Source organism: Podarcis tiliguerta (assembly GCF_965153285.1).
Source record: "Podarcis tiliguerta genome assembly, chromosome: Z".
Classification (NCBI taxonomy): domain Eukaryota; kingdom Metazoa; phylum Chordata; class Lepidosauria; order Squamata; family Lacertidae; genus Podarcis; species Podarcis tiliguerta.
In genome coordinates, this window is record NC_139553.1 from 15,668,727 (window position 1) to 15,696,158 (window position 27,432).

General features: G+C 47.0%; 1 protein-coding gene across 1 annotated transcript in view; it reads right to left on the bottom strand.

The window, feature by feature from the left end:
* Positions 1-27,432, bottom strand: part of ASS1 (argininosuccinate synthase 1) — a 76,590-nt gene that overhangs the window by 45,303 nt on the left and 3,855 nt on the right. Inside the window, exons 3-8 of the mRNA XM_083423887.1 lie at positions 26,802-26,870; positions 25,511-25,699; positions 17,777-17,833; positions 15,409-15,483; positions 5,012-5,082; positions 4,768-4,798 (exon numbers count right to left, since the gene is read on the bottom strand). Of these exons, the coding sequence (XP_083280013.1) occupies positions 4,768-4,798; positions 5,012-5,082; positions 15,409-15,483; positions 17,777-17,833; positions 25,511-25,699; positions 26,802-26,870 (492 nt within the window). The remainder of the gene's footprint in view (positions 1-4,767; positions 4,799-5,011; positions 5,083-15,408; positions 15,484-17,776; positions 17,834-25,510; positions 25,700-26,801; positions 26,871-27,432) is intronic.

The window sequence follows — 27,432 nt, forward strand, 5'->3', positions numbered from 1 at the left end:
AAACACCTTGCTGTGCAAAGAAATAGGATGGATCCTAAAATACACTTCTCAGTGGCTGAAGGCCAGAGTACAGAGGTACATTTTCAGCATATCTGTACAATGAGGGTGACCGGCACATCTCTGCAGAGAGGGAATTCCATCATCTTTAATTTATTTGTGAGTTGTCTAACATGGGGCAGTGCTGAGGTGACTTACCATCAAGTTTAAAGACTTTACAGATTTCATCAAATGCCTGGGAGAAGTGAATTCTGTCTGTATTTATTAAAGTTTAGAGGTGGTCCTCTGACTTTACACCCCCACACACAAAGGCTCAGTTTTCAATGTCTCCACACTCAGTTAAGCTCAAGTCCCACTACCTGAGTCCCCTACTTGCACCTGCCTTTTCAATTAATTGGTGACAAACCTAGAGTGCTGACTTGTGCAGAGATTCAACAGGCAGCCTCCTCTGTGAGTGGCTAATTCTGCTGGAGGAGGGTGTGTGTGAATGAAATGATACCCAATACCATGATGCTGCAGAAATGCCTATCCTCAACAGGGGTTGCCAAGAAGCAAGCAAGTCCAGAGCAGGGACTCATGCAGGGATATGATAGGCAGCCTTCTTTTGGGGCAAATTATTGTGCTCCACCTCTCTGCATTGCTATGATCAAAACACAGAGATTCAGAGCAGGCACACAATAAGATTATGCTATATGTTGTTAATGCTGTTGTTGTTGTTGTTGTTGTTGTTGTTGTAAGTTGCATTCAGTGCAAGTCCTACTCAGAGCAGATCCATTAAAATTAATAAATGTAACTAACTTACGTCAATTAATTTCAATGGATCTACTTGGGATAAACCTTAGTTGTATATATTTTACTATTATTAGGCAGGTGGCTTCTGTTTTAACTTTTAAACACCTGCTGAAAACTTTTCGGGCCTATGCAGGTAATTAAGAATACATATTCCCATAATGGTTAACTGATGTCTGTTTTTTAAGTTTTTAATGGTTTTAATGTATGGTTTTATGTGTTCTTGTAAGCTGCTTTGATTTTTAAAAATGAAATAGTAGTCTATAAATGTTTTTCATAAATAAATAAATATACTAATTGTTGTTGTTGTTGTTGGGTTGTATTCAATGCTAATCCTATTTAGAGTGGACCCATTAAAAATAATAAACATGACTAACTTATGTGCATTAATTTCAATAGATCTACTTGGTGCAAACCTTACTAGGATACAATTAGTAGTAGTAGTAGTAGATTTATTTATTATTATTTACCCACCCTTCACCATAAGGTTCCAGGGTGGGTCCCAACAATTTGAAGTATAATACTATGCACGATTTACACCACGGGTGTCAAACACAAGGCCCGCGGGCCGAATCCGGCCCACCAGACCTCGTCATATGGCCCGTGGCATCAAGGGCGAGGAAGCGAGCTTCTCATCCTTTTTACTGGTCCCGACCCAGATGTTAGGGTCCGCACTCCGACAGAGGCTCTCTGCCTTTCTAAAAAGTGACCCACATGAACAGTCTTCCCTGCCTGCTTGCAGACAGGGCTCCAACCGACGCGCCCCGTCGGCGCTGCCTACCAGCCGGTCCCACAACTTTCACCTGCGTCGCGGGCCGGGCAAAGAGGCTTTCCACCCCTCGGAGCCTCCCAGGCGCGGCTGCTCGAGGGGGCGGGTCGCGCACGTGGCAACTTTTGGAGCCCGAGAACCGCGGAGGCTGGCAGCGAGGGCAGGGAGCGAGAGCCACACTTGGGACGCCGTTCGCTCACTCGCTTGGGCCGCAAGAAGAGGCCACTGCGGCGCTGCAGCTGGTGAGGTGATGGCCAGGGGCGCCGGTGGCGGGGCCAGGGGCAGAGTGGGGGTCGCCCTGGTGGGTAAGTAGCGGGGCCGGCAGGCGGGGAAGGGAACGGTGGAGGCGAGTGGAGAGCGGGGACCCGGTGCAGGTCCTGCCGCAGGCGGCGCATCCCGGCTGGGCTGGGAGAGGCGAAGCTGCTGCCGGTTCAGCTGCGCAGAGTGGGGTGGAGGGAGCCGGGCAGGCGGGCGGTGTGCCACACCGCAAAGCAGGGCCGCCTCCCACCCCGAAGAGGACCGTGCCAGCATCTGGGTGGCTGGAGCAAAGTGGGAGCCTGCCAGCAACTTGGCTGCGGGAGCCTGGCTATGAAATACTGCCCCCCTCCCCACGCCAACACATCGGCTCCAGTCTGCCTGGAAGCCCATTTCGTCATCTTTTTAAAAAATCATTATTATTTCTTCTTCTATTCTTATTTAAAATCGTACTGGAATAGGTATATTAAATAGTGTATAGGTTCAAGACAACACACACCAGTGCCTAAGGAAAAATAACTTTGATACAGATACAACCGGCCCTTTGAGGGTGACCAAACTGCTGATGCGGCCCCCGATGAATTTGAGTTTGACACCCCTGATTTACACCAAATTAAACTGCCTGCCCAACCTCTTTCAAATGATGTTTCCTTGGGAGGAAAGTAATCATGCAGAGACATGACAGCACCCTCCCTTTGGGGGGTAAGCTGGTGCTTACAGGAGCCTTTCATTTTACATCTCGCAGCACATTAGCAGTCCTCTATGGCAGAAAGCTTCAAGAAGCCATAGTCTAGGGCATCACCCAGTTACCAGGAATGGCACAAGAACCTTTATCCCAAACACACACAACTTTCTCACCCATCATCACCTCCCCCCCATCCCCGGCCAACCCTCCGTGCCTGATTGTCTAATTAGTGCTGATGGATAGTTTAAGTAGCTCCCCTGAGCGTGGCAAGTCCAGCAGAGCATAAAGTGGAAGCGATTAGGACCAGCAGGCAACAAAGCCATCCAGCCCCATTAAGATGCAGCGAGGGCCATGCCCAGGAACTCCGGAGTGACACGCAGAGCTGCCAGACAAGGAGGACAGCACTTGGAAGTGGGTGGACAGTGCCTGCTGGGCCTGCCCCCCCCCCCCAATGGAGCGCTTAAGGAGTAATATCCACATGGGCTCAAGCAAGGAGGATCTCTGGAAGAGACACAGGTCCAAGGCCTTGTGGGATGCTAGGGTGGCTTCCCTCAAGGAATCCTGGGAAGCGCAGCTTGTTACAGGTCCTGAGAGTTGTTAGGAGATTCCTCCACTCCCAAGAGTTACGGTTCCTAGAGTTCCCTGGGAAGAGGGTTTGAGTGTCAAACCACTCTGAGAGTTAGTTGGCTCTGCCTCTCATTGGCTCTCTCATTGGCTCTGCCTGGCTCCTCCTATTGTTTGGCCTTCCTGTTTCCTGCCCTAACAGTCTCAATGGGCAACGGCCACCATGGGATTTTTGCACAGAACTTGGCTGTTCTGATCCCATCGAGCTCTGCCCACCTCCTGCACTGAGCATATGCCTGAGCTATTCATGTATTTTAATGCAGAATTATACATGGGGAATAGTATATTATAACTATAATATGCATTAAAAAATGCTATTCCTGTGTGGTACTATAGTTCTGCAACATCATGCTTTACCTATTAACATATGGTTATTTTTTTTTTAATACAGTTGTGTAACTTGTTGTGTGCATCTGTTTTTGTACAGGAATAGCCAACAAGGACGCGGGTGGCGCTGTGGGTAAAACAGCAGTTCGAAAGCACCCTTAAGTGCAAGTAGATAAATAGGTATCGCTTACTAGCGGGAAGGTAAACGGCATTTCTGTGTGCTGTGCTGGTGCTGGCTCGCTAGAGCAGCTTCATCACGCTGGCCACGTGACCCGGAAGTGTCTGCGGACAGCGCTGGCTCCCGGCCTCTAGAGTGAGATGAGCGCACAACCCTAGAGTCTGTCAAGACTGGCCCGTATGGGCAGGGGTACCTTTACCTTTACCTAGCCAACAAGGCACCAGAGATTTTATTTATTTATTACTTTACTTATCTCATTTATACCCCACTTTTTCCTCCAAGGAGCTCAAGGTAGCTTATGCGGTTCTCTTCCACCACCACCCATTTAATTCCCACAACAACCCTGTGAGGTAGAATGGGCTGAGAGAATCAGCAACTGGCCCAAGGTCACGCCCAGTGAGCTTCATGTTTGATTGGGGATTTGAGCCCTGGTGTCTCCCAGGTCCCAGTTCAGCTACTGCACCACATTATCTTAGGCTGGTTTGGGACCACCATTCCTAACCACTGGGCAAGGTGACTGATGGGAGATATAGTCCAAAACATCACATCAGCTATCCCTGCTTTAGGAAACCTGTTCATACGCATATAATATTGTATATATAATAATGTCTATAAATGAAAGAATTGTTCATATTTTTAGCAAAACTGGTAAAAACAAAAATCATTTTGCTTCTTGTCAAGGCCAACGAGTGAAATGGGAATTAAGAGGAAAGGAAGGAGGAAGAGGAGGAGGAGTTTTAGACTTGATATCCCGCCTTTCACTCCCCTTAAGGAGTCTCAAAGCGGCTAACAATCTCCTTTCCCTTCCTCCCCCACAACAAACACTCTGTGAGGTGAGTGAGGCTGAGAGACTTCAGAGAAGTGTGGCTAGCCCAAAGTCACCCAGCAGCTGCATGTGGAGGAGCGGGGAAGCGAACCCGGTTCACCAGATTACGAGTCCACTGCTCTTAACCACTACACCACGCTGGCTCCCTTACTGGCAGTAGCTCTCTGGGGTTTCATGCAGGGGTCTCTCCCATCCCTACACGGAGATGCCACAGGGGACTGGACTTGGGGCCTTTTGCAAGCAAAGGAGGTGCTGTTCCGCCGAGCTATGGCCCTTTCCCATGTCCCCTCTGTTTTTTCTTGGTAGGCACTGCTTACCTTAGGGTTCTCCAAGATCCCGGCCTCATAGCTTTTGAATATGGAGATCAAGAAAGGGAGAAAAGGAGAAAAGTTTAATTAGTAACCAGTTCTCTTATCCTCCTGAGCCGCTTGTGGCATAGGGCTGACCTCTGTCAGAAACAGTACACTGGGCTAGGTGGCCATTTGCTCTCAAGCAGCAGCAGCAGCAACAACAACTTTATTATTTGTACCCCGCCCATCTCTGGGCAGCTTATTGTCTCACCTGATGTGCATAAGGTTTTCATCCATGCTCCATGGATTGGTGGGCGTCACTGGAATAGGGATGCCGTGCTCCTACAGACAAGATAAAATGAAAAGGGGAGAAGGAATTAAATCTGGGAAACACAGCAGAGCAGTGTCAGGAGAATCAGCTTTTGCTATGGCAGACAGACAGCAGCGCAACCTGTTGCTTCTGCCTGCTTCTTGGTTTTCAGATCATCAGTTGTCACAGGATGTACGCCCCTTTTGCAATATTCCTGGGGCCACGAAATAAGCAATGTTTTTGGGGAAGTTAGCTGGAGCAGAATCATAGAATTTTAGAGTTGGGAGCGACACCAAGGGTCTTCTTGTCCAACCTCCTGCAATTTAGGAGGGAAGCTCTTGGATCATGTGAGGCTGAGTCCTGCCTATTATCTATTTATGTATTTCAACCATTTATATACTGCTCAATCACAGTTGTCAGTTGTCCAAGGAAACAGAATACACAATGCAAATTAAAATCAATTAAAAATTACAAACTCAGAGTTCAGTTAAAAAGCCTCCTGGAATAATTTTTTAAGTATTCAGTAGGTGCCAGAAGGATACTTAACATCATGCACTTAAAGTACAACATTCAAAGTTGCAGCACACTGGTGGCTTAAAGTACCTATGGAGTGTTGGTGTTTTAGCATTTTCCTGTTTAAAATCATTTTCAGCTTTGCAATTCAGCAGGGAATCCCTATCCACACATGAACAGAGGATAATTTGATTGGGTCAGTTGATATCAAAATTTGCAAAGACCAAACCCCTCAAACATTCTTAACTGCAAGTGAAACATATTCATAATCACATCTATGAACCCAGGGAAGTCTGACCGTTCATCTGTCTACCTCAGTACTGTCAACACTAACTGGCAGCAGCTCTGTCCAAGGTTTCAGGCAGGAAGTCTTTCCTACCCTTACCTGGAGATGCCACTGGGGATTAAATCTGGGACTTTCTGCATGCAGTGCAGATGCTGTCACTGAATCATTGTCCTTCATCTAAAAATACTGTAAGGCTCTAGTCCTCATGAATAGAAGATGCTGGGGACTGCCCAATGGATCTTCTGCATGTACAGTAGATGCTCTAGCACTGAGCTGTGGTCCTTCCCACTGTCAGAGGTGTCTAGAGAAGATTCTCTTGTATGAACTGGCGGAGGAAGCGGAGTGCAGGGGGAGCGCACCGCCCCCGGCAGCATGATCCCAGTGGGGTGTCATTGCAGCCACCCCCCCACCTGTACTAGGTGCCACGCCTCTGTAGGTGGTGCACCACGCCCTGCCCCCACCCGCTCTCCGCCCCTCGGTGCTGGAGCATGAAGCTCCGCCATTGCTTGTATGGATTTTATTCAATCCAATTTTTTAAGTAAACTGTCCTGATTATCACATGCTGGACCTAGTGAACAGATCACAGCACAGTTAATATCCTTCAGTTAATATCCTCTCCAATTTTTTGCAGACCAGTATTCATCTTTCAAAAAAAAGTCCAAAAAAATATAGCTTTTATAGTAATGTTGTGTGCTTTTTATATATACTTTCTAAAGTGCTCAGAAACCTATTCTGGTGTTAAGCAATAGTTATACAAATAAATCACAGCAGTTTGCCAAATATTAATTTTATGCAGTTTTTTAAAAAAGTTAAAAAGTGTGTAGATTTATGCAGAAACAGGATAGAAAGGTTATATGCATGAACACATGCCAGGCAGAGAGCAGACCAGAAATGGAATCATCCATCCTTATCCTATAAAAAGTTTCACGCTGTCCCTACCTGCCTTTCACAAGGCCTCAAGACGTTTCCTCCTCTATTAATCTCCTTATCCTATCTCCCCCTTTCTCTCTCTCTCTCTCTCTCTCTCTCTCTCTCTCACACACACACACACAGCATATAGATAGTCATAAACCTCAGCTCTGTTACGGGGTCACCCACTCAGTCAATTAGCCGGCGACATTTCTGTGGGTGAAATGGTCTGTGAAAACTGGGTGACTTACACGACGGGCATGGAATTAGCGGGAGATGTAGCAATGACATGGTTCTCAGCCTGACAAACGACACAGCAGCGGGGTGTTGATCGAGGGGGTGTTAGGCTCTGCCAGGGAAAGGCAAGGCTCCACCAGCATTTTCTTAACTTGAAAGATTTGACAATTGGGACAATAATTTATTTTATTTGCCAGAAGAGATGTTTGCTGTTTGTTTGTTTTTTGCAAAGTTGCAGAGAGGGGCATGCAATTCCTGGACAAATCCAGTCAGCGGGTGCTGACGTGGTGCTTGTTCCTTCCTGCATTACAAAGTCTTGAATCAGAGCCTGGGTGACCATCTGTTAGGGACAGCTTTCAAGTCTAGGTTCTTTGCATTGAGGAGGGTGTGTGCGTGCCTGTTAATTTATTATTTAGTTATTAAGAGATTTATTACCCAACCCTTTGCTGCAAGGTCCCAGGGTGGGGGACAAGAACCATGTCACCATTCAATATTGAAATCCAAGAAAACACTTTAAAGCAACAGCAACGGCCAAAGAATGTACCTCAGGCTATAGCCTGTCCTACCTCAAAAAGGGGTATTGTAGGGTTCGAAAAAGTTCAGGAAAGGTCTACCAAAATGATCAAGTAGATAGAGCTGCACTAAGAAGAAAGGTGGCAGCACTGGGGGCTTTTTAGTTTAGAGAAAAGATAAGTAAGAGATGATGTCACAGAGGTTTATCAAATGATGCATGGCTTGGAGAAAAAGAACACAGGAAAGTTTTTCTCCCTCTCTCATGACAATAGAACTAGTGGACACCCTGTAAAGCTGAATGTTTGGAGACTCAAGACTTGTTCATATAGCAGAGTTGATGAGTGGAACTGATTCCCATAGGTGCCAGTGGCCACCAACCTGGATTGCTTTGAAAGAGGATTGGGCAAATTAATGGCGGAGAGGACTATTGATGGCTACTAGCCATGATGGCTATGATCTGCCTCCACAGCTAGACACAGAAATGCTTCTGAATACCAGTTGCTAGAAACCACAGGAGGGGAGAGAGGGCTCTTGTGCTCAGGTCCTGCTTGTGGGCTTCTCGGTTGGTAGAGCATGAGATTCTTAATCTCAGCGTTGTGGGTTCAAGCCCTACATGGGGCAAAAGATTCCTGCATTGCAGGGGATTGGATTGGACTAGACTACAATTCAATGTAGTCCATAGCAGCCAGACTCTACTTATGTCCTACCACCACTGTCAGAGGCAGTGACTCTGAATACCAATTGCTGGGAATCACAAGTGGAGAGAATGCTGTTGCGTTCATGTCTTGCTTGTGGGCTTCCACATCATGGGCATCTGGCTGGCCACTGTGAGAACAGGATGCTGGGCTGAATGGGCCACTAGCCTGATCCAGAAGGCTTTGTTTACGTTCTTATGACAGAGGCTATCTCACAAAATCCTCCGCGAATCTTCACTGTTAAAGACCAGTGCTTTCAAGTTTCAGCAGGGAGGGACATGCCTTTCTGTTGCTTCCATGAGGGTGGCAGAAAAATAAATTACCCAAATCATTTGCATTGGCATTTCTCTTGTCGGAGGCTGGAGCACCTCAGGCCCAGAGGCCAAATGTGGCCTTCTGAGCCTTTCCCCTCCTGGATACCTCACCCACAACCAGCCCTGCTTCCACACCCTCCTTGAGTGTTTTGGCCTGGCTGAAAGGTGTCCTCAAAATCTGATCGTGTCTCTTGCTTGCCTGGGTGGACGACAGAGAGGGTATGTTTGTAGAAACTAACCAGCACTGAGGGGCTTCTGGCAGAAATGAAGCTACAGGGAACCAGGCACAGGGCCATCTCTGTAGTGGCTCCCGCCCTGTGGAATGCCCTCTCCCATCAGATGTCAAGGAGATAAAGAACTACACAACTTTTAGAAGACATTTGAAGGCAGCCCTGAATAGGGATGCTTTTCAATGTTTAATGTGTTTATGTTTTTATATATGTTGGAGACCGCCCAGAGTGGCTGAGGTAACCCAGGCAGATGGGCAGGGACAAATAAAATATTATTATTATTATTGGCAGATGTAACCTTTATGTTCTTTGCTCCACCCACTTTTCCCTTTGGCACCGCCCACCACTGGCATACTGTCCTCAAGTGGTCACCCAGAAGGGAATGTGGGCCCTCAGGGCTGAAAAAAATGCTCCTTGCCCCACGTCTTTCAGCTCACAAGGCACTCTTCCTGGCCTGCTGTTCTTTTCTCACCCATCCATCGGGGTGAGGCCGACTGCGCGAGCGTATAGTTGTCCACGCTCCGAGTCCTGTGAAAGGGAGCAACCCCCCCACCCACCCACTTCACACTCCAGCGACCGCACTGGTCCATTAGCTTTGAAGAGCTCGTTAGTCAATTAAAGCTCCCCTTTGTTTATACTGAATGGGCTGTTATAAGAAGCGGAGGGCAGGCTGGGGAAGCTAATTCTCTTTTTATGACCACAAATCTCTCTCTCCCCCACCCCACCCGCCATTCCACGTCCAGGAGCCCACCCCAGAGGCTATGCGAACACACACACACACACACACACACACCCTGACGAGCCTGTGAAACATGGATTAGGTGTTTTATGCAACCATGGGTTTTAAAAGAGGCAGTGGTTTAAAGGTTTCAAATAAATAAAGTGAAGCAAAACCCTGGTCATTTTCTTTTCTGTTAGTGGCACTCTGAAAGCGCTCCAATTCCTCCTGTGTTTTAAATGACATTAGACTAAATTTTATCTTTATTTTTCTCAAATCACAAGAATACCTGTTAGGGATTCAGGAGACTGGGTGTTGGACCCCAGAAGCTAATAATAATTAGCACTCTTGAACCCAGCATTGCTTGGTAATTCTTAGCAACCCCCAAATCTGTGGAGTTTTGAAATCTGGATAAAATCAATGCAGTTTTGAAAGGTACAGTCTGCAATCTTGTTTTGAAATGGCATCCAATTTTATCCAAACCTGCTCCTAGGTCTTGGGAACCGCTGTGCAAAATTTGGTTATGTCATCTCAAGAGGTATCCAACTGCAGAGTGAATAAGCAGATAAAATATACAGTGGTACCTCTGGTTGCAAACAGGATCCATTCCGGAGCCTCGTTCGCAATATGAGCAGAACGCAACCCACGTCTGCGCGGGTCACGATTCGCCACTTCTGCGCATGCGCGTGACGTCATTGTGTCCGTCTGCGCATGCATGAGCAGCGAAAGCCGGAAGCAACCCTTTCCAGTACTTCGGGGTCGCCGCGGGACGCAACCTGAAAAGACGTAATCTGAACCGAACGTAACAAGAGGTATGACTGTACCATAGAGAAGGGGCAGAGAACCTTTGCCCCCACCCCAAGATGTTGCTGGACTACAACTGCCATCAGCCCCAGCAAGCATGGTACTTGCCCACAGCTGGTGTAGAAAGTAATACCAGCCATAAGACAGTAATAGTACCAGTACAAGAATCTTTCCCAGCCCTTCCCAGAGATGGTGGGGATTGACATTGTGAACTTTGGTAGTAGCAGATTCTGGGTACTATTTATAACACGGAATAATATTTACTGACTTTATAAGTCATTTGGTACACAAGCAAGGTCTCCAAGTGACTTGCAAGCATTTTCAAGAACTGTGCTCAGAGCCCTGACCACTGCCCAGCTACTCACAGAGACAGATGCAGCAGGCCTCTTAAGGGTGTTCCACATCAGTCCCTGTGATAGACTGGCCTATGAAAGTTTTGTACAGTAGGGCTGCTTAGGTACTGGATCTGTGACTTTTAACATATAACTTGCAGGCTCCACCACTAAGAGATAGGTCCCTTTGTATCATCACTAAGAACATAAGAGGATAAGGACCTAAGAGCCTGCTGAATTAAGCCAATAAGCAATTCTTGCAGTGGCCCTGCTGGGAAAACTGCAAGCAGGTCCTGCGCACAAGAGCATTGTCCCTCCTGAAGTTTCCAGCAAGTGGCATTCACAAGCACTGCACAGCTGGCATGGCTAGTAGCCATTGATAGACTCTCCTTCATGAACTCACGCTAATTCTTTCATACAGCCATCCAAGTTGGTAGCCATCTGTTGCTATTCAAATTGGTAGCCACTGCCTCCATGCAGGAGTGAGTTCCATAGTTTAGCTTTGCACTGTGTGGATGAGTCCTTTATTCTTAATAATAATAATAATAATTTATTATTTATACCCTGCCCATCTGGCTGGGTTTCTCCAGCCACTCTGGGCAGCTTCCAACGGAATATTACAATACAAAAACCTATAAAACATTAAAAGCTTCCCTAAATAGGGCTGCCTTCAGATGTCTTCTAAAAGTCTGGTAGTTGTTTTTCTCTTTGACATCTGGTGGGAGGGTTTCCACAGGGCGGGTGCCACTACCGAGAAGGCCCTCTGCCTGGTTCCCTGTAACTTGGCTTCTCGCAGTTAGGGAACCACCAGAAGGCCCTCGGCGCTGGACCTCAGTGTCCGAGCAGAACGATGGGGGTGGAGACACTCCTTCAGGTATACTGAACCGACGCCATTGGTCCAGTATACCTGAAGGTATACTGAAGGCCGTCTTAAAGCTTCCAACATCCAGGAGGAAAAACTTTCCATTGGGGCATTTGTTTGGCGCCCTGTGAGGATAACAGACGGTGCAGGGATAGATGGGCCAATAGCCTAATCCAACAGGTTATTCTTATGCATGTGTTATTTTTCGACTGCCTTTTAGTCTGGCTCTCTAAGCATTACAAAACCCTGGCTGAATCTGCTGGACAGGAGATAAAGGAACAGTTTGCTTGTGGCAGGGACAGGCTCTCTAAAAGCTCTCCAATATCCTCATCCAGCACCTTAGATTCAAACAACAATACCCTGGTGGTGAATGAACACAAACAAACACAAAAAAACCCCAGGTTGTGCATCCATTAACCAACCATTTCCCCTTCCCCCCTGCCCTTTCCCTCACACACGGCCACGGTTTGAAAAGTCTGGGACGCAACTCTTTTCGTCCACATTAATTGCTTCGAGGGGGGGCCCTCTCCTCAGCTTATAGCTGTGGCCTTTTTTTTCTTGGGAAGAGAAAAGGCGCACACTTCAGTTTCCCATACAAATAACAATTAAAATACACACACACATACATACACACAAACAGAGAGAGGGCGAAGTTAATAATTTGACCGTTTGGAAACATATGGGAGTCTCTTGGAAATTGCCTACTTAGGAATAAATAACAGATGGTAAAAGACAAGTGTCAAGAAAAGCACGTGCCTCTTTATTTCCAAAATATAAAATTTAAAAGGGAGGCCGAGAGCGACAGCATCCGGTCTCAGAACCCTCTGCAGAATAATTCTTTCTGACTCAACACAGCTTTGGATCCGCTTTAGATGGGCGTTGTTGTTGGGTGTTTTTTATTTTAAAAAAAGAACTAGGAAGGAGAGAGAGAGAGAGAGAGAGAGAGAGAGAGAGAGAGAACCTCAAGCAATTTTCTGGTTTATACACCGAACTGCTCTTTTCCTCTTGATTGATTGAGCCCAGTTGTCAACCATTTCCATAAAGTCGCAGGGAAAGAAAAGGTCCCCTGGTGGGCAGCCAAGGGGCTCTGATGCAAAACTTCTAATATGTTTTATTGAAACTTGTTCTTCAAAAAAAAAAAAAAGCGGGGAATAAAAGGCATTGGGGAGGGGAGGGCAAAAAAGGCATTTACTTTGTCTCTCGAAGGAGCTATTGAAGTGGGGACAAGTTTCTGCCTTCAAAGTGGATGACAATTAACATCTAGGTAATTACGGGCCTTTTTTTAAAAAAAAGGGAGAAGGGGGGAACTATCCTTACGCCCCAAAAACCAAGGATATGTGGAAGCCTCCTGCAGGGGGTGCCTGTAATTGCTGCGGTAACGAGCAGGCGAGATTGCGCTCAGCTAAAATCCAAAGTGGCCTTGAAGGTTAGAAAATTAAAGGTTCGTTGTGATGAAAGAAGGGGGAAAATGACACGTTGTGAACGGTGTAGAGAGAGAGAGGAGGCAGAATGGACGGCAGTTTTTTAAAGCACTCTGGAAGGTTTCAGCCCCCCCCCCCCCCCCGGGAACATGAGCAAAGCAGCCTCGATTTCACAGGAACAGGGTGCTCAGTGATGGAGTAACTGTGTTCCAAGTTTGAGAAGGGGAAATGAGAAGAAGAAGAAGAGTTTGGATTTGATATCCCGCTTTATCATTACCCGAAGGAGTCTCAAAGCGGCCAACATTCTCCCTTCCCTTCCTCCCCCACAACAAACACTCTGTGAGGTGAGTGAGGCTGAGAGACTTCAGAGAAGTGTGACTGGCCCAAGGTCACCCAGCAGCTGCATGTGGAGGAGCGGGGAAGTGAACCTGGTTCACCAGATTATGAGTCCACCACTCTTAACCACTGCACCGCACTGGCTCAAGTCAAGTCATAGAATCATAGAATTATAGAGATGGAAGGGATCCCAGGGGTCATCCAGTCCAACCCGCTTAATGCAGGAATCTCAACTAGCATCCATGACAGGTGGTCATCTAAACTCTGCTTGAAAACCTCCAAGGAAGGAGAGCCCACAACTGCCTGAGAGAGTCCGTTCCACTGTCAAACAGCTCTTACTGTCAGAAAGTTCTTCCTGATGTTTAGTTAGAATCTCCTTTCTTGTAACTTGACGCCATTGGTTTGAGTTTAACCCTCTGGAGCAAGTTTGCTCCATCTTCCGTGTGACAGCCCTTTGGATATTTGAAGATGTCTGTCATATCGGGGGGCCACCAGGTGGCACATTGGAAGATGGCCGACAATAACATCTCTCCGACCCATACGAGGTAATTAAGATGCTATGGGAAGTATGCAGTCCTCCTGCCCCCCCCCCCAAGGAGATGGGGGGGATTGCCTTGCCAGCGGTGTCCATAACGCACCCCCGGATTCGAAAGAAGGGGGTGCCGGTCACTTGGCATGAGCCCTCGATGAGGTCGGCTCTTCCTGACACCGGTTCCAATCAGCGCGTGCTGGTTCGCTTTAGCTCAAAAATATAATTGGAAACATATAATTGGAAAGAAGCTAAAGCACATACATCAAGCAAAGTCTGGGAGATAAGACTGCTGATTAATGGATCTCTGTGACCGGAGCGACGGATGGGACAAATAAATCAAGTGATGAACCACCATTAAGAGACTGGCCAATATCCTTCTTAAATTGTGGCGCCCAGAACTGGACACAGGACTCCAGGTGTGGTCTGACCAAGGCAGGACAGAGTGGGACTATTACTTTACCTTGACCTGGACACTATAGGTGTTGCTGCAGTGTAGAATAATATCACCCTCTTTTACCTTTGCCTTCAGCCCCACAATAAAAAAATGTGAGGGGGCAGGCACCCCCCCCCCAAAAAAATTGATGGGCGTTGCCATTCAAATGGTGTGGATGCATCACATCACGATCAATTATGCAGCGCAGGGCTTACCTCCCCCCCCCCCAATATTTTATTCAGGTTGGCACCCCTGGCCTTTGCTAATCCTGCTCTGAGTTCAAGACAGACAAAGGAACAGATTTCAAAACGTATTCTCTGAGTAAAACTTATTTGAAGACCATTCCAAGGCTGCAGCAAATTTCCACATGGAAGCACATGCTGAGAATCCGAAGTAGCAAAATTCATGACCCTTAAATCCAGCCGCAACCAGGGCATAGAGTCAGAGGCTGCAGAGGCATCAGCTATGAAACAAGGCCAGCTCTAGGACTTCCAGCCAACTGCTGCAGACCAAGTGACCACAGTGCCTGAGGCCCTGGAAGAATGTCCTGCACTAGAAAGGCCGAGAGCTGGGTTGCTCAGAGGCCCCTTCTTCCTGTGGGCCTGAGAAACCAAATGCCTCTCACATTGCACACCAGGAGGCAGGCTACAAAATGGGAAAGGGACATCTGCCTGGCCTGTTAAGAACCTGAAGTTCTTCTTCTGAGCCTAGAAGAAGCAGCCCAGGGGGCAGAGGCTTGAAATGCCTCAGGCTGCTCTCAATGGCGATGAGAGCAAGTGGCTCATTTATTACTAAATTTATTATTATTATTTATATACCGCCTATCCCCCCAGACCAGGGCTCAAGGCAGCTTACACAAACTGAAACAACAGATAAAAAACAAAAAACTAAACACATATAAAAGACCATTATCTTAAAAAGTAATTAAACCCGAATAGGATAAAAACAATATTTTAAAAAACCCCAAATGTATTAAAACACAGATGACAGAAACAGCACAGCACTATTTAAAGCCCCATCCTTAAGAAACAGTCAATTCTCAAAGAACAAAACAGTCTTTCCCTGCCAGTGGAAGGACAAGGAGGGAGCCCAACGGGCTTCTCCAGGAAGGGAGTCCCAATACTCAAAAGAATCATACTTTTAATTGCAGGAATTAACAGGGGTATGGCAGTTACAGGAACAAGGGGAAAGGACTAATGCAGGAGATGGGCAAATTCTCCTACCTTGGCATATTCCATGAGGTCACTTCGGCCTCGAAAGCGGTTGTAGAATTCCGGCATTCTCCAAGGAGCAATGATCTGCAGAGAATGGTGGAAAAGAACTGGTTATTTGAGGGGCGTTGTCAGCAAATATGAGTTTGGTAGAATCAGGTTCCAACATAAAATCAAGGCCAGAGTAACCAATGGCTTCTAGCTGCAATGTGTTCCATCTCTGCTGTCAGAGGCACTATGCCCCTGAATACCAGTTGGTGGGAATCACAAGTAGGGAGAGTGCTGCTGCACTCAGGACCTGCTTGTGGGCTTCCCATTATGGGCATCTGGCTGGCCACTGTGAGAACTAAGATGCTGAACTAGATGGGTCACTGGTCTGACCCAGGAACCAGGCTCTTCTGATATTCTTCTGCCAGAAGTTGAAGGACAGGATCCACTGTTAGTCCTCCTTAATCAGAGGACATGGCTAACTTAAGAACTTAAGAACTCCAGTGAGTCTACTCTGAGTAGAGCTTGGTAGGATATAACCCCAGCAACATTTGGAAGATACATTATAGGCCACTTTCACACCATACATTCAAAGCGCTATGATGCCACATCTAACAGCCACAATTTCCCAAAATAACTATTGGAGCTGTGCGAGCTATTTTCATGATTATATGCATTTTTATGCACACTTTACCCTAGTGTATGCATTTTTATTTATTTTGGGGGGCACATTACTTGGCTGGAGAAGGGCAAATTTCAGAGTGCAATTTCCAAAACGTGCAAATTTGGGTTGGTTCACCTGTAAATGAGGCCAGAGTTGGATTTCTCCCCCTTAGACCTGGTCCACAAGGTGAAGACCAACCCCTTGGGGGCAGTGGGATTACCTGCTAAGACACATGGGGATACTTTGGAAAGCTGGTATCACTGGATCAAGTTCAACAGTTTTGTTGAATCAAACTAAATAATTTTAATTGGATTTTCAATAAATGCTAATTCATTGTTACTGTTTTGAATCTTATTGTGTTATTATCTTCTTTAGTGGGTCACACAAACTGCAATTCAGAATAATGAGTTTCTGGAACCAAATTGATAGTGGCCTGGAAAAGTTTGGGAACCACAGCTCTGGAGACTTTCCCCAAAACCAGCTACTAGAATGAACCCTTGCCTGGAGTAGAGAGAGTTTCAAAGCTCTTTTGGATAGCCAGGAGCACTGGCCATTAAGCATCTCCTGCATTAATCTCACCAAACAAAGGTAATCCAAGATGCTCTCAAGCTGTTACTGTAACTTAATGACCTGCCCAAGGCAAGGTGCAATTCAGGTGTCCATTTCGTCTTCTCCAGTTTGGGTTAAAACAGGAGGCTGATTAAAAGATCAGAACAACCCATTTGAAAGCCAGTAGATTTGAAAACCAATTTTCTGGGTTTTTTATGTAACTCAGAAGAACTGACTTCAAGTTTCAGTTGTTCAGCTGGGAAGGGACATCAGCTAAAATAGGATTGCCTTCAGATGGGCATCAGCAAAAAAAAAAAAGGGGGGGGGAATTCCGTGTAAGTCAACAGAGTATATTGAAGCTTCAGGGATCAGGCAATTAACAGGTTAGAACAATGGTTCCCAAACTTTTTCTGGCTACTTCCCTCTTGGCTCCATAGATTCATCTCCAATGCTCCCTCCCCTATAAAATAGCTATATTCAGAATAGCAGTTTGCAGGCCCCACTAAGCAAGATAACAGCACAATAACATTCAAAATAGTAACAATTAATTGCACATTTATTCAAAATCCAATTAAAACTATTTAGTTGAATTAATTCAACAAAACTGCTAAATTTGATCCAGAAATGCTAGCTTTTCAAAATATGATGGTCATTTACATATCCACCAGCACCCTCTGCTGCCCACTTGCCTCTTAGCACCCCCACATGTAATCCTACTGCCCCCCAGGGGGCAGTATCACCCACTTTAGGAACCACTGGGTTAGACAAACAGAGGCCACATTCGCACCACACATTTAAAGCACTACGATACCACTTTAAACAGTTATGTTTCTGCCCCTGCAAAGAATTCCAGGATCTGTAGCTTGTTATGGGTCCTGAGAGCTGTTAGGAGGCCCTCTTCCCCTCCCAGGGCTACAGCTCCCAGAGTGGTTTAAACAATGAATCCCTCATCTTAGAGAAATTCTGGGAATTGTCGTTCTTGGGAGAGGAGCAGAGGTCTTCTGCAATCCCCAGAGAGAATAAACTCCCCCATCTCATGCTATGAACCAGCATCCCAACTGAGGCCCAATTCAGTTTGATTTTCTATTCCCCCCCCCCCCCTAAAACAAATGCCCCCTCTGATAATTTATCAACTTTGTTTGGATGGGAGATCATCAGTGCACTGGTACAGCTCCTTACCTTGATCTGAGGGCAGATGGCATAGTAGGTGAGCTCAAAGCGAATTTGGTCATTACCCTAAAAAGGATAGAAGAACACAGAGTACAATCAAACACTCCTGAATCGCAGACAGGTTTCAAATCCTGCCATGCTGATCAAGGGCTATCATTTTTTCCCCTGTCCCACTGTGACTGATTGGCTGCAGACTGACTGAGGTTCACTAGGAAAGTTGAGAAAGGCCAGCTCTTCATGAGAGCCCCCAATTGCTTCCTTTTGCCGACTTTAAAGCTTCTAGCCCTCATTGCAACTCTTGAAAAAGAGCTTTATGGGGAGATACAGCAGTAACTCTTGATTTAATACCTGTACAGACCTTCTTTTCTCTAAATTAAAAAGGTAAACTTAAGGTTTGGTTTACACTGGCATCCTATAAAAGGTTCTTTTAGCATTTAGGGATAGGCAAATCTGTCAATTTTGGTCTCTTATTTATCAGATAGTTGACATTTCCATTGAAGCTAGCTTTTTTATTTTAAAAATATCTCACAAAGCCTGTATTTGCAGCAGTACCATGCCACTTTAAACAGTTATGGCTCCCCTCAAAGAATCCTGGGAACTGTAGTTTGTTAAGGGTGCTGAGAGTTGTTAGGTGATCCCTGTCATTCTACAGAGTTGCAGTTCCCAGTGCTCCTTGGGAAAGGGGAACGATTTTTAAACCACTCTGGGAAATGTAGTTCTGTGAAGGGAATAGGGGTCTCCTAACAATTCTCAGCACCCTTAACAAACTACAGCTCCCAGAATTCTTTGGGGAAAGTCATAACTGATTAAAGTGATATGATACTGTTTCAAACAAAGCATTAATCAGAAGAATGGAGGGAAGAGGCTAATTAGCATCATGGCACACGAAGGGGAAGGAAGGTTAACCTGTTCCACTATCTGCAGGAAAGTTTCACATGCATTCTGGATATTTAGGTTTATGCACGTAAAGCAGATTAAAGTGTTCTGTCACCCTGGCTCTAAAAGAGAGAGACTTTTGCAGTTAGGAAGGTGAAGGGGAAACGCTTGAGAAGAGTGGGGTGAAGGAATGATTAATGGGAAGATGTGTAAAACCCTGCCAGCAAATCCAGAGAATAGCAGGATGAATACTCCTTTATAGTACACCTTCATTGCAAACAAACTCTCCTATATTGTATAACCTCCCTGGAAACAAATGAGAAAACATACTCATTAAGGTCTGAGCATAGCCTAACCTCTCCATTGGTTTTGTACAAGCAAATCAGGAGGATATTCAATTAACAGGTCATCTGGAGTAGTCCAGAGTTCCCACTTGCGACTCACAAGCTGTAGGAAGAGGTAATAAGTGTCAGGGAAAGCACCTATCTTTTAATGAGAACTGTAGCTAATGGCTTGATGGGCTCCCCCTGTACATCAATGGGCATGGTACACCCCCAGACAGTGTCTTTCTCTAATTAACCTTCTCAGTGAGCGTGTAATCCCTCGCCCATCTGCTTACCATTATTGCAAAAGGCAAATACTGGCACAAAGCCATTGCAAAGATGGATCGTTCCACTCAGTTATCAACCAGCAGGGCTGGGGTCTGGTCTGTTTGATGTCACCAGGTGCACATACATCTCACAATTTTCAAAAGCAAGAAGTGTGTCAGATTCCAGTGGGGAGGGGGACCTCTGCTTTGATTCGTGGTCAAAGTTTCTAGTCCCTATGGGACACTTGAAAGAGCTTCTGGTCATCTTGGTTCAGAATTAAGAGCTGATTTAAATAGGAACACGGGAAGCTGCCTTCTCCTGAGTCAAACAGTGGGGTCCCTCTAGCTCAGTGCTGTCTACCCTGTCTGGCAGCTACTCTCCAGAGCTTTCAGGAAGATGGTCTTTACCCTTCCCTGCCTGGAGATGCCTACGGGGATTGAACCTGCAACTTTCTGCCTGCAGAGCAGGTAGCCTACAACTCAGCTAAGCCCCTTCCCCTAAGAGTTAAGATTCCAGTCCTCTTGTTCTGAATAAAGGATGGGAATTATACAGGGGCTCAAGAAGCTGTCGAACCATTGCACCACCAGTACTGTCTACACTGACCAGCAGCAGCTGCTCATGGTTTCAGGGCAGGGTGCTGGGGATTGAACTTGGAGGCCTTCTGCATGCAAAAGCAGGTGACCTTCCCATCAAGGAGAGCTAGTGTGGAATAGGGGTTAGAGTGTTGGACTAGGACCTGAAAGACACGGGTTCAAATTGCTGCCTGGCCGGGAAGCTTACCGGGTAACCTTGGATTGCCACTCACTCTCAGCCTAACCTGCCTCACAGGGTTGTTGTGGGGATTAAATAAAGAGTGTGAGGACCACGTATGCCACCTTGAGCAACTTGGAGGAAAAGGGGGAGAGATTCCAAAATACAGTCCCTTTACACGGTTTCAAGGTGAGGAGATAACTCAGAAGGCCCATAGTCTCAAAAGCTTCCCAAACTAAGCAACGACTGCATATCGCTTTTGAGAGTTTACAGTCAGTGTGGTGTAGTGGTTAAGAGCGGTAGTCACGTAATCTGGGTAACCGGGTTCGCGTCTCCGCTCCTCCACATGCAGCTGCTGGGTGACCTTGGGCCAGTCACAGTCTCTCAGCCCCACTCACCTCACAGAGTGTTTGTTGTGGGGGAGGAAGGGAAAGGAGAATGTTAGCCGCTTTGAGATTCCTTAAAGGGAGTGAAAGGTGGGATATCAAATCCAAACTCTTCTTCTTCTTCTTACCATCGCACCCCTTCTTGGATGGAGACAACTGGGGGGTTATTTGGGGGGGGCATGACCTTGGACCTATCACTGTCTGAGAGCCTAGACTGCCTCACAGGGTTGTTCTGAGGATGCAATTGGGGAGCAGGACAACCATGTGCGCCATCTTTGAAGAAAGGCGGGGTATAGATGTAATCACAAGTAATAAACAGTGCCCATGGAAATTAGGTGGAGATGTTCTTGAGGAGAGGGCTGGAAAGAGAATACACATGGCTAAACTTGTTCCTGACTGCAGGAGCCTCCAGGGACTATTACAAAACACTCTGGAGGAAACATCTATTAGAACATTCATTTCCCTTGCAGGCCCCAAACAGCCCCATCTGCTGCCCAGCCGCAAGGTCCTGCAGATGGTGCGCGGTGCATTAAAGAAGTTGGCAATGCAAGCAGAGGATGGACTGGAGACGGGGAATCAGGTTACTGGTTCTCCTGGCCTCCCTAACCATTTCCCCTATGAGAGAATGGTTGCAGCATTTGGGACATTTCCGTTTAGCGGAAAGACAATTAAGAGGTGACACAACAGATATTTATGTAATTATGCATGACACAGAGAAGGTGTATAGGTTTCTCTCCCTTTCTCATAACAGGATTCCCCAAACTTGGGCTTCCAGCTGTTTTTGGACTACAGCTCCCACCATCCCTGGCTAGCAGGAGCAGTGGTCAGGGATGATGGGAATTGTACTCCCCAAAACAGCTGAAGGCCCAAGTTTGGGAAACCCTGCTCTAGAACTTGTGGCAACACACTGAAACTGAATGTTGGAAGCTTCAAGACAGATGGAATAAAGTCTTTATGCAGCGCACAATTAAACCATGGAACTCACTTCTTCTGCAGGAGGCAGTGATGGCCACCAGCTTGGAGGGCTTTAAAAGAGGACTGGGCAAATTCATGGAAGGGAAAGCTGTTCGTTCATGGCTACCAGCCACAATGGCTGTGCTCTGCCTTCCACAGCTGAAGGCAGCGGTGCTTTTGACCACCGGTTGCTGGAAACCACAGGAGGGGATAGTTGTGCTTGAATCCTGCCTGCAAATTTCCCATTGGGGCATCTGGTTGACCACTGTGAGAACAGGATGGCAGTCCATCTCCCCTGTAGGTCCAGGGAGATTTATTTTATTTTATTCTTTTGAGCTCACATAAGCCGTTGTTTATTTCATTCCTCTCAACACCCAGGCAGTGAAGTTAATGAACTGGAATCAAAGGGGAACAGAGATCAGAGCAGCCTTTAATGGCCACGAAAAGCTTCATCCCTGATTCACAAACAGTCCACAGGCACTCCTTGGAAGGATGCTGGGGATTCATTGCACAGTCTCTCCCCGCCCCCTGCTGGACAGTTTCTGCCTTGTCAAGCCTTAGAAACTCTGAGTCAGCAACTTTAGAATGGGAAGCAAGCGGCTTTAAAAGCACGGTTTCATTGCACCCTCTCGTGGAAAGAAGCCTGCTTTACAACTTTCCAGACTAACAACAGAAATAAAGGGCACTTTTTATTTCCATATTGATTTCCAAATTATTTCCAAAGTGAGACCGAGAATGAGCGCTGTAACTTCACTAGAGTGAGATTTGAATGGGTGGCTTTTTATTTTAAACCCCCTGTTTTATAATTTAAAATTATAAAACAGATATGGTAGAATCAAAGAATTGTAGGGTTGAAAGAGACCTAAGGATCATTTAGTCCAGCCCCTTGCAAGGCAGGAACGACAGCTGGAGAATCCCGGGTTGCTGGAAGCCACAGGATGGGAGTTTGCTTTTGTGGTTGAATGTTTTGTGGTTGTGTTTCCCACACACATCCGGTCAGCCAGTGTGAGAACAGAATGCTGGACTAGATGGACCCCCTTTGGCCTGACCCAGAAAGCTCTTACGTTTTTATGTCCTGGGATTAAAGGATCATCTAGTCCACAAATAGAGACTGTGTGGTTCTCCAGAACTTGTTGGACTATAACATCTTGTTGGGCTACAATCCCTGATTGGGCACCAACTCCCATCAACCACCAGTCAGCATGGCCAATGGCCAGGGATGATGGGAGTTGTAGTCCATTAATATCCAGAAGCCTCAGGTTCCCACGCCCTCTGCTCCCACCCGATTGTGGCATTTCCTTTCAGCTGAGCTGTGTGCACCACTGCCATCATTCCAGCTTCATCAGAAGACACATTCATTTCTCTGGGCATTTGGAGAAACAGTGACTGGGGTTTGATGGGCTAGGACTTCTTGTCTGTAATACTGTGCAAACTGTTCCCCCTGAAGATCTCCGCATTGCAGAGCAGGTGCCCCAGAAATCTTGGGGCTCCTCAAGTGGTTGCTTAGGCTTAGCATGCTTCCATGGTTAAATAGAGGAGCCAGCCAGCCAGCAACTCCAGGGCAACAGATGGACTCTCCCCTCTGCTGGAAAGCAGCTTAATTTTTAACCGGAAAAGAAAACAGGCTGTCCAGATTTGCAAATGCATGGCATCCAGTCTTCTTGAACAACCCCAAAGGGCATAGTCCGAAAAGGCTACATTGTCTTCCTCCCGCCCCTACCCCAACTTGGGATGGGTTTCGTGAGAATTCCAGATCTAGTTTTGTTTTTAAAACAAGCTTCTAGTTCTCATGTTTGTGCAGTGCCATTTTAAAAGGCTATCTTTTGATTCAATAGGACTGCATACACATTTAAAACACTTTTAAAGCAAATTTCCCAGCAGCCCAAGAGCCCTGGGGTCCATAGTTTATGCCTCACAGAGCTATATTTCCCAGTAACCTTAACAAATCACAGCTCACATGATTGGGAGGTGTACTTTAAATGTCTGGTGTGTACACAGCCTAAGGGTTGAATAGGTTGCTCTTCCATGAAACCCCAGTCCTAAATTATGGGCTGTCTATGGCAGAGCACCTGTTTGACATGTAGAAGTTCCCAGGTTCAGTCCCTGACATCTCTAGATAGGAGCTAGTAAAACTCTGGAAAGCCACTGCCAGTCAGTGCAGACAATGCTGAGCTAGATGTATCAGCTGTCTGGCTCCGTATAAGGCAGATTTATGTTCCTATTTAATTCAGTGCTTTATTCTATGAGCTCTAGAATCTTGGGTCACATCTACTTCATACCTTTAAAGCACCCTCAAGCCCTTTGAATAGGCATAAAGGTAAAGGTACCCCTGCCCGTACGGGCCAGTCTTGACAGACTCTAGGGTTGTGCGCCCATCTCACTCAAAGAGGCCGGGGGCCAGCGCTGTCCGGAGACACTTCCGGGTCACGTGGCCAGCGTGACATCGCTGCTCTGGCAAGTCAGAGCCGCACACGGAAACGCTGTTTACCTTCCTGCTAGTAAGCGGCCCCTATTTATCTACTTGCACCCGGGAGTGCTTTCGAACTGCTAGGTTGGCAGGCGCTGGGACCGAACAATGGGAGCGCACCTCGCCGTGGGGATTCGGACCGCCGACCTTTCGATCGGCAAGTCCTAGGCACTGAGGCTTTAACCCACAGCGCCACCCGCGTCCCTTTGAATAGGCATGGCTTCCCACATATCCTAGGAACTGTAGTTAGTTTGGGCTGGTGGGAACTGTAGCTCTATGAGGTGGTCTCCAAGCAACTCTCAGGCTAAGCAGTTGAGGCCATTGAAAGAGCAAATGGGGCACTGCCCCCAATCTCAGCCAATAGGAAGGTAAGAAGAGCGTGCTGGATCAGGCCAAACACCCATGCCTCCTTTTGTCACAGTGGCCAACTTGATGCCTGCAACAAACCCACTAGCAGGACCTGTAGGCAAGGGTTCTCAACTCTCCTGTGTCTCCTAGAAACTGTGGAGGCAGAGCAACGCCATCATGGTTAGTAACCATTGATATCTCTCTCCTCTATAGATTTGCCTTATCCTCTTCTAAAGCCATCCAAGTTACCAGCCTTCACTGCTTCCTGCGGTTGTGAGTTCCATAGTTTAATCATGCACTGTAGTGCTCTTGTTCAAGAAAAACATAAAATTGTTACAGTAAGTCGCTGGGCGACTCAGTGCAACCGTGAACAGATGCTGGTTTGACCACAGCCACATTCACCGCCCGTGGAGGTGCTAAAAAATAAGGCAAGCTGTCTCCCTAGCTGGTTTGGGGGTCACCCCTGGTTCTGGTGCAGGTCAAATAAATACACCTCCCTCATTCTCTCAGATTCAGGTGGATGACTAGGGCAGCTCGGAAAGGCCTTTGCAGAAACACACACCTGTGCAACAGTAGAGGCCTGGCTGCAAAGCTTACAGCCTGCTGCCACTACACGGGATAATGATTGAAGAGAATGAAATACGAATTGGCCCTGCCCCATAGCTTGACCAGTCATGGCTAGGAGCTAGGTGGAGTCATAGATCTAAAAAAATGTGTAGACTGACACATACCGGCCTGTTTCCGTATTGACCTTAAATGTTCGCTTTGGGCTTCTCAGAAGTACATACAGTGGTACCTCTGGTTGCAAACGGGATCCGTTCCAGAGGCCCGTTCGCAACCTGAAAGGAATGCAGCCCGCAGCGGCACGTCTGCACATGCGCATGACGTCATTTTGCGCGTCTGTGCATGCGTGAGCGGCGAAATCCGGAAGTAACCCTTTCCGGTACTTCTGGGTCACCATGGGACACAACCTGAAAAAATGTAACATGAAGCAAATGTAACATGAGGTATGACTGTAAAAAGGCAAGAAGTGCAGGAGAACGCCAGCCCGCAATGGCGCTCACCTGAGAGGTGCTGGAACTGCACTCCAGCACACTCTGGTTGAATAAAAGCACTGATGCACTGCATGAAGAAGTCCTTCTTTAATCTGTCCTGAATCTTCCAGTCTGCGCTCAGCCAGCTCCCACCTGCCTACAACCAATCCAGGGAGTGGCACTGCCTGAGAGCTTCCTTGACTTCCTTAAGTCTCAGTGTTGTCCTTGTAGAACTCAGCAGAGGAAAGATGGGGACATAACTGGAATCAGCTGGCTCTGGCGCCACCTACTGCTGGGCTTCCGCCAGTCTCAATGAGCACCAGTCGTCAAATGCTTACCTTGCCTGTAGCTCCATGGGCAACATACTGGGCACCTTCTTTCTGCGCTATTTCCATCTGCTTACGGGCAATGCAGGGCCTGGCCAGTGAGGTGCCCAGGAGGTATCTGTCCTCATAAATCGCATTGGCTTGGACTGCCGGCCAGATGAATTCCTCCACAAACTCTCTGCTGATATCTTCAACGTAAACCTGAGACCGATGGAGAGGAGGAGAAGGGATGGGATTGTTCCCAGTTATTTATCAGAAGCTGGAGGGAGGCACATTTTGAACTCAGAACCCTGCCAAGGGGTGATGGGGGCAAGTAAAGCCTGCCCCAAAAATTACATTCCTCATCTGACACCCTGATCCAGGTGCCCGCCCTCCCCACTTCAGAAAGTTTGCAATCCACACAACAGCTATAGAAATACAGTTTTAAAACTGTAATACAAGGCTGTATTTTACAAAAGTTACAAAGTGCCTAGTAAGTATATCTTGGGAGTTAATGCACAACTAGGCTGTGCTTAGTGATCCCAAGTGCAAGCTGTGGTGCAGGGCCAGCCCAAGACATTCTGCTGCCTGAAAACCAAAAAATGGCATCAGATCACCCCACCACCACCACCCCACCATGCAACCTCTTGCTAGAACAGGGTGAAGTCAGCCTGGGGCTGACTTTGCCTGGCTTCAGCTTGGGCAACAGTTTTCCAGTGGTCCCCTTCAGTGGCACTAACTTGAATAAAATATTGGGGAGGGGGGCACTGCCCAACACCCAACTGGAAGTTCGACAGAAGGAGGGAGGGAGGGAGGCTGGAGCCAAGTGAGTGCAGCCCAGGGAGAGGCCCCCAGCCCAGTGTAGCCTTCCTCCCTCGCCCAGTAATTCAGAAGTCCAGGCAGTCAGGCACCAGGCATGGGAGGTGGCACTGCCCAGGCTGCGGACAGCACTGAGAGGCTCCTGTTGTCAAGCTGCAATTGGCATGGCCACCTATTGGCAGCCATGTGAACTGCAGCATGATGACAGTCTTATATTTTATGTCTATAGGAAGATTTATACTTTGAGAGTATTTCTGTGCTGCCATTGTAGGCAACTTCCTCCCACGCCATCATTTCATATACACAGCTGTAGAGGCAGCTTTCCACATAATTCCAAGAACAATCCACTTGCAATGCTTCTGACCTGTTAATAATGCATGCATAACATTCTCTCCCATCAACCTGACAAACTAACCCTGCAAATTAGGCCAGTCTGACAGCTCTCTGGATTTGCAACCCATTTGATTGACTGTTAGCATGTGGGGGGGGGGGGCTTAGGAATCACCTTTTCAGCTCCCAAGGAAAGTGCTTTCTTTCTTGCCTTCTCAAAATCATCCTCTTGTCCAATGTTGGCCTGGAAGAGTAGACACCGTGCCATATATTAATATTTGTTTTGGGGTAAAAGGGGTGGGGAAATGGAAGACACACATAGATCAGATTCTTTGCTGAACTGTGGCTAACCCATAATTTCAGCCAGAACTGACCCAAGATTTAACCAAGTCTTACTGCAAAATAGGAGGAAACTGCAGAGTTGGAAAATGTTCAGAAAAGAGCAACCAAAATGTTCCCCTGTGAGGAAGGCTTGCAATGTTTGGGACTTCTTTGTTTAGATAAAGTGGATAGAAGAAGAAAAAACATTTCCCCCTCTCTCATAACGCTAGAGCTCATGGATCTCCAACAAAGCTGCATGTTGGAAGATTCAGGATGCTTAAAAATATGTCCTTTTTGCAGTGCAAACTATGGAACTTGCTTCTACAGGAGGCCTGGATGGCTGCTAACCTAGATGGCTTTAAAATAGGATTAGACAAGTTCATGGAAGAGGATAAAGCTGGCCACAATATCAGTTGCTGGAAACCACAGGAGGGGAGAGCTGCTCTTATGCTCGGGTCCTGCTTGCTCAGCAGCGTAGCAACCCC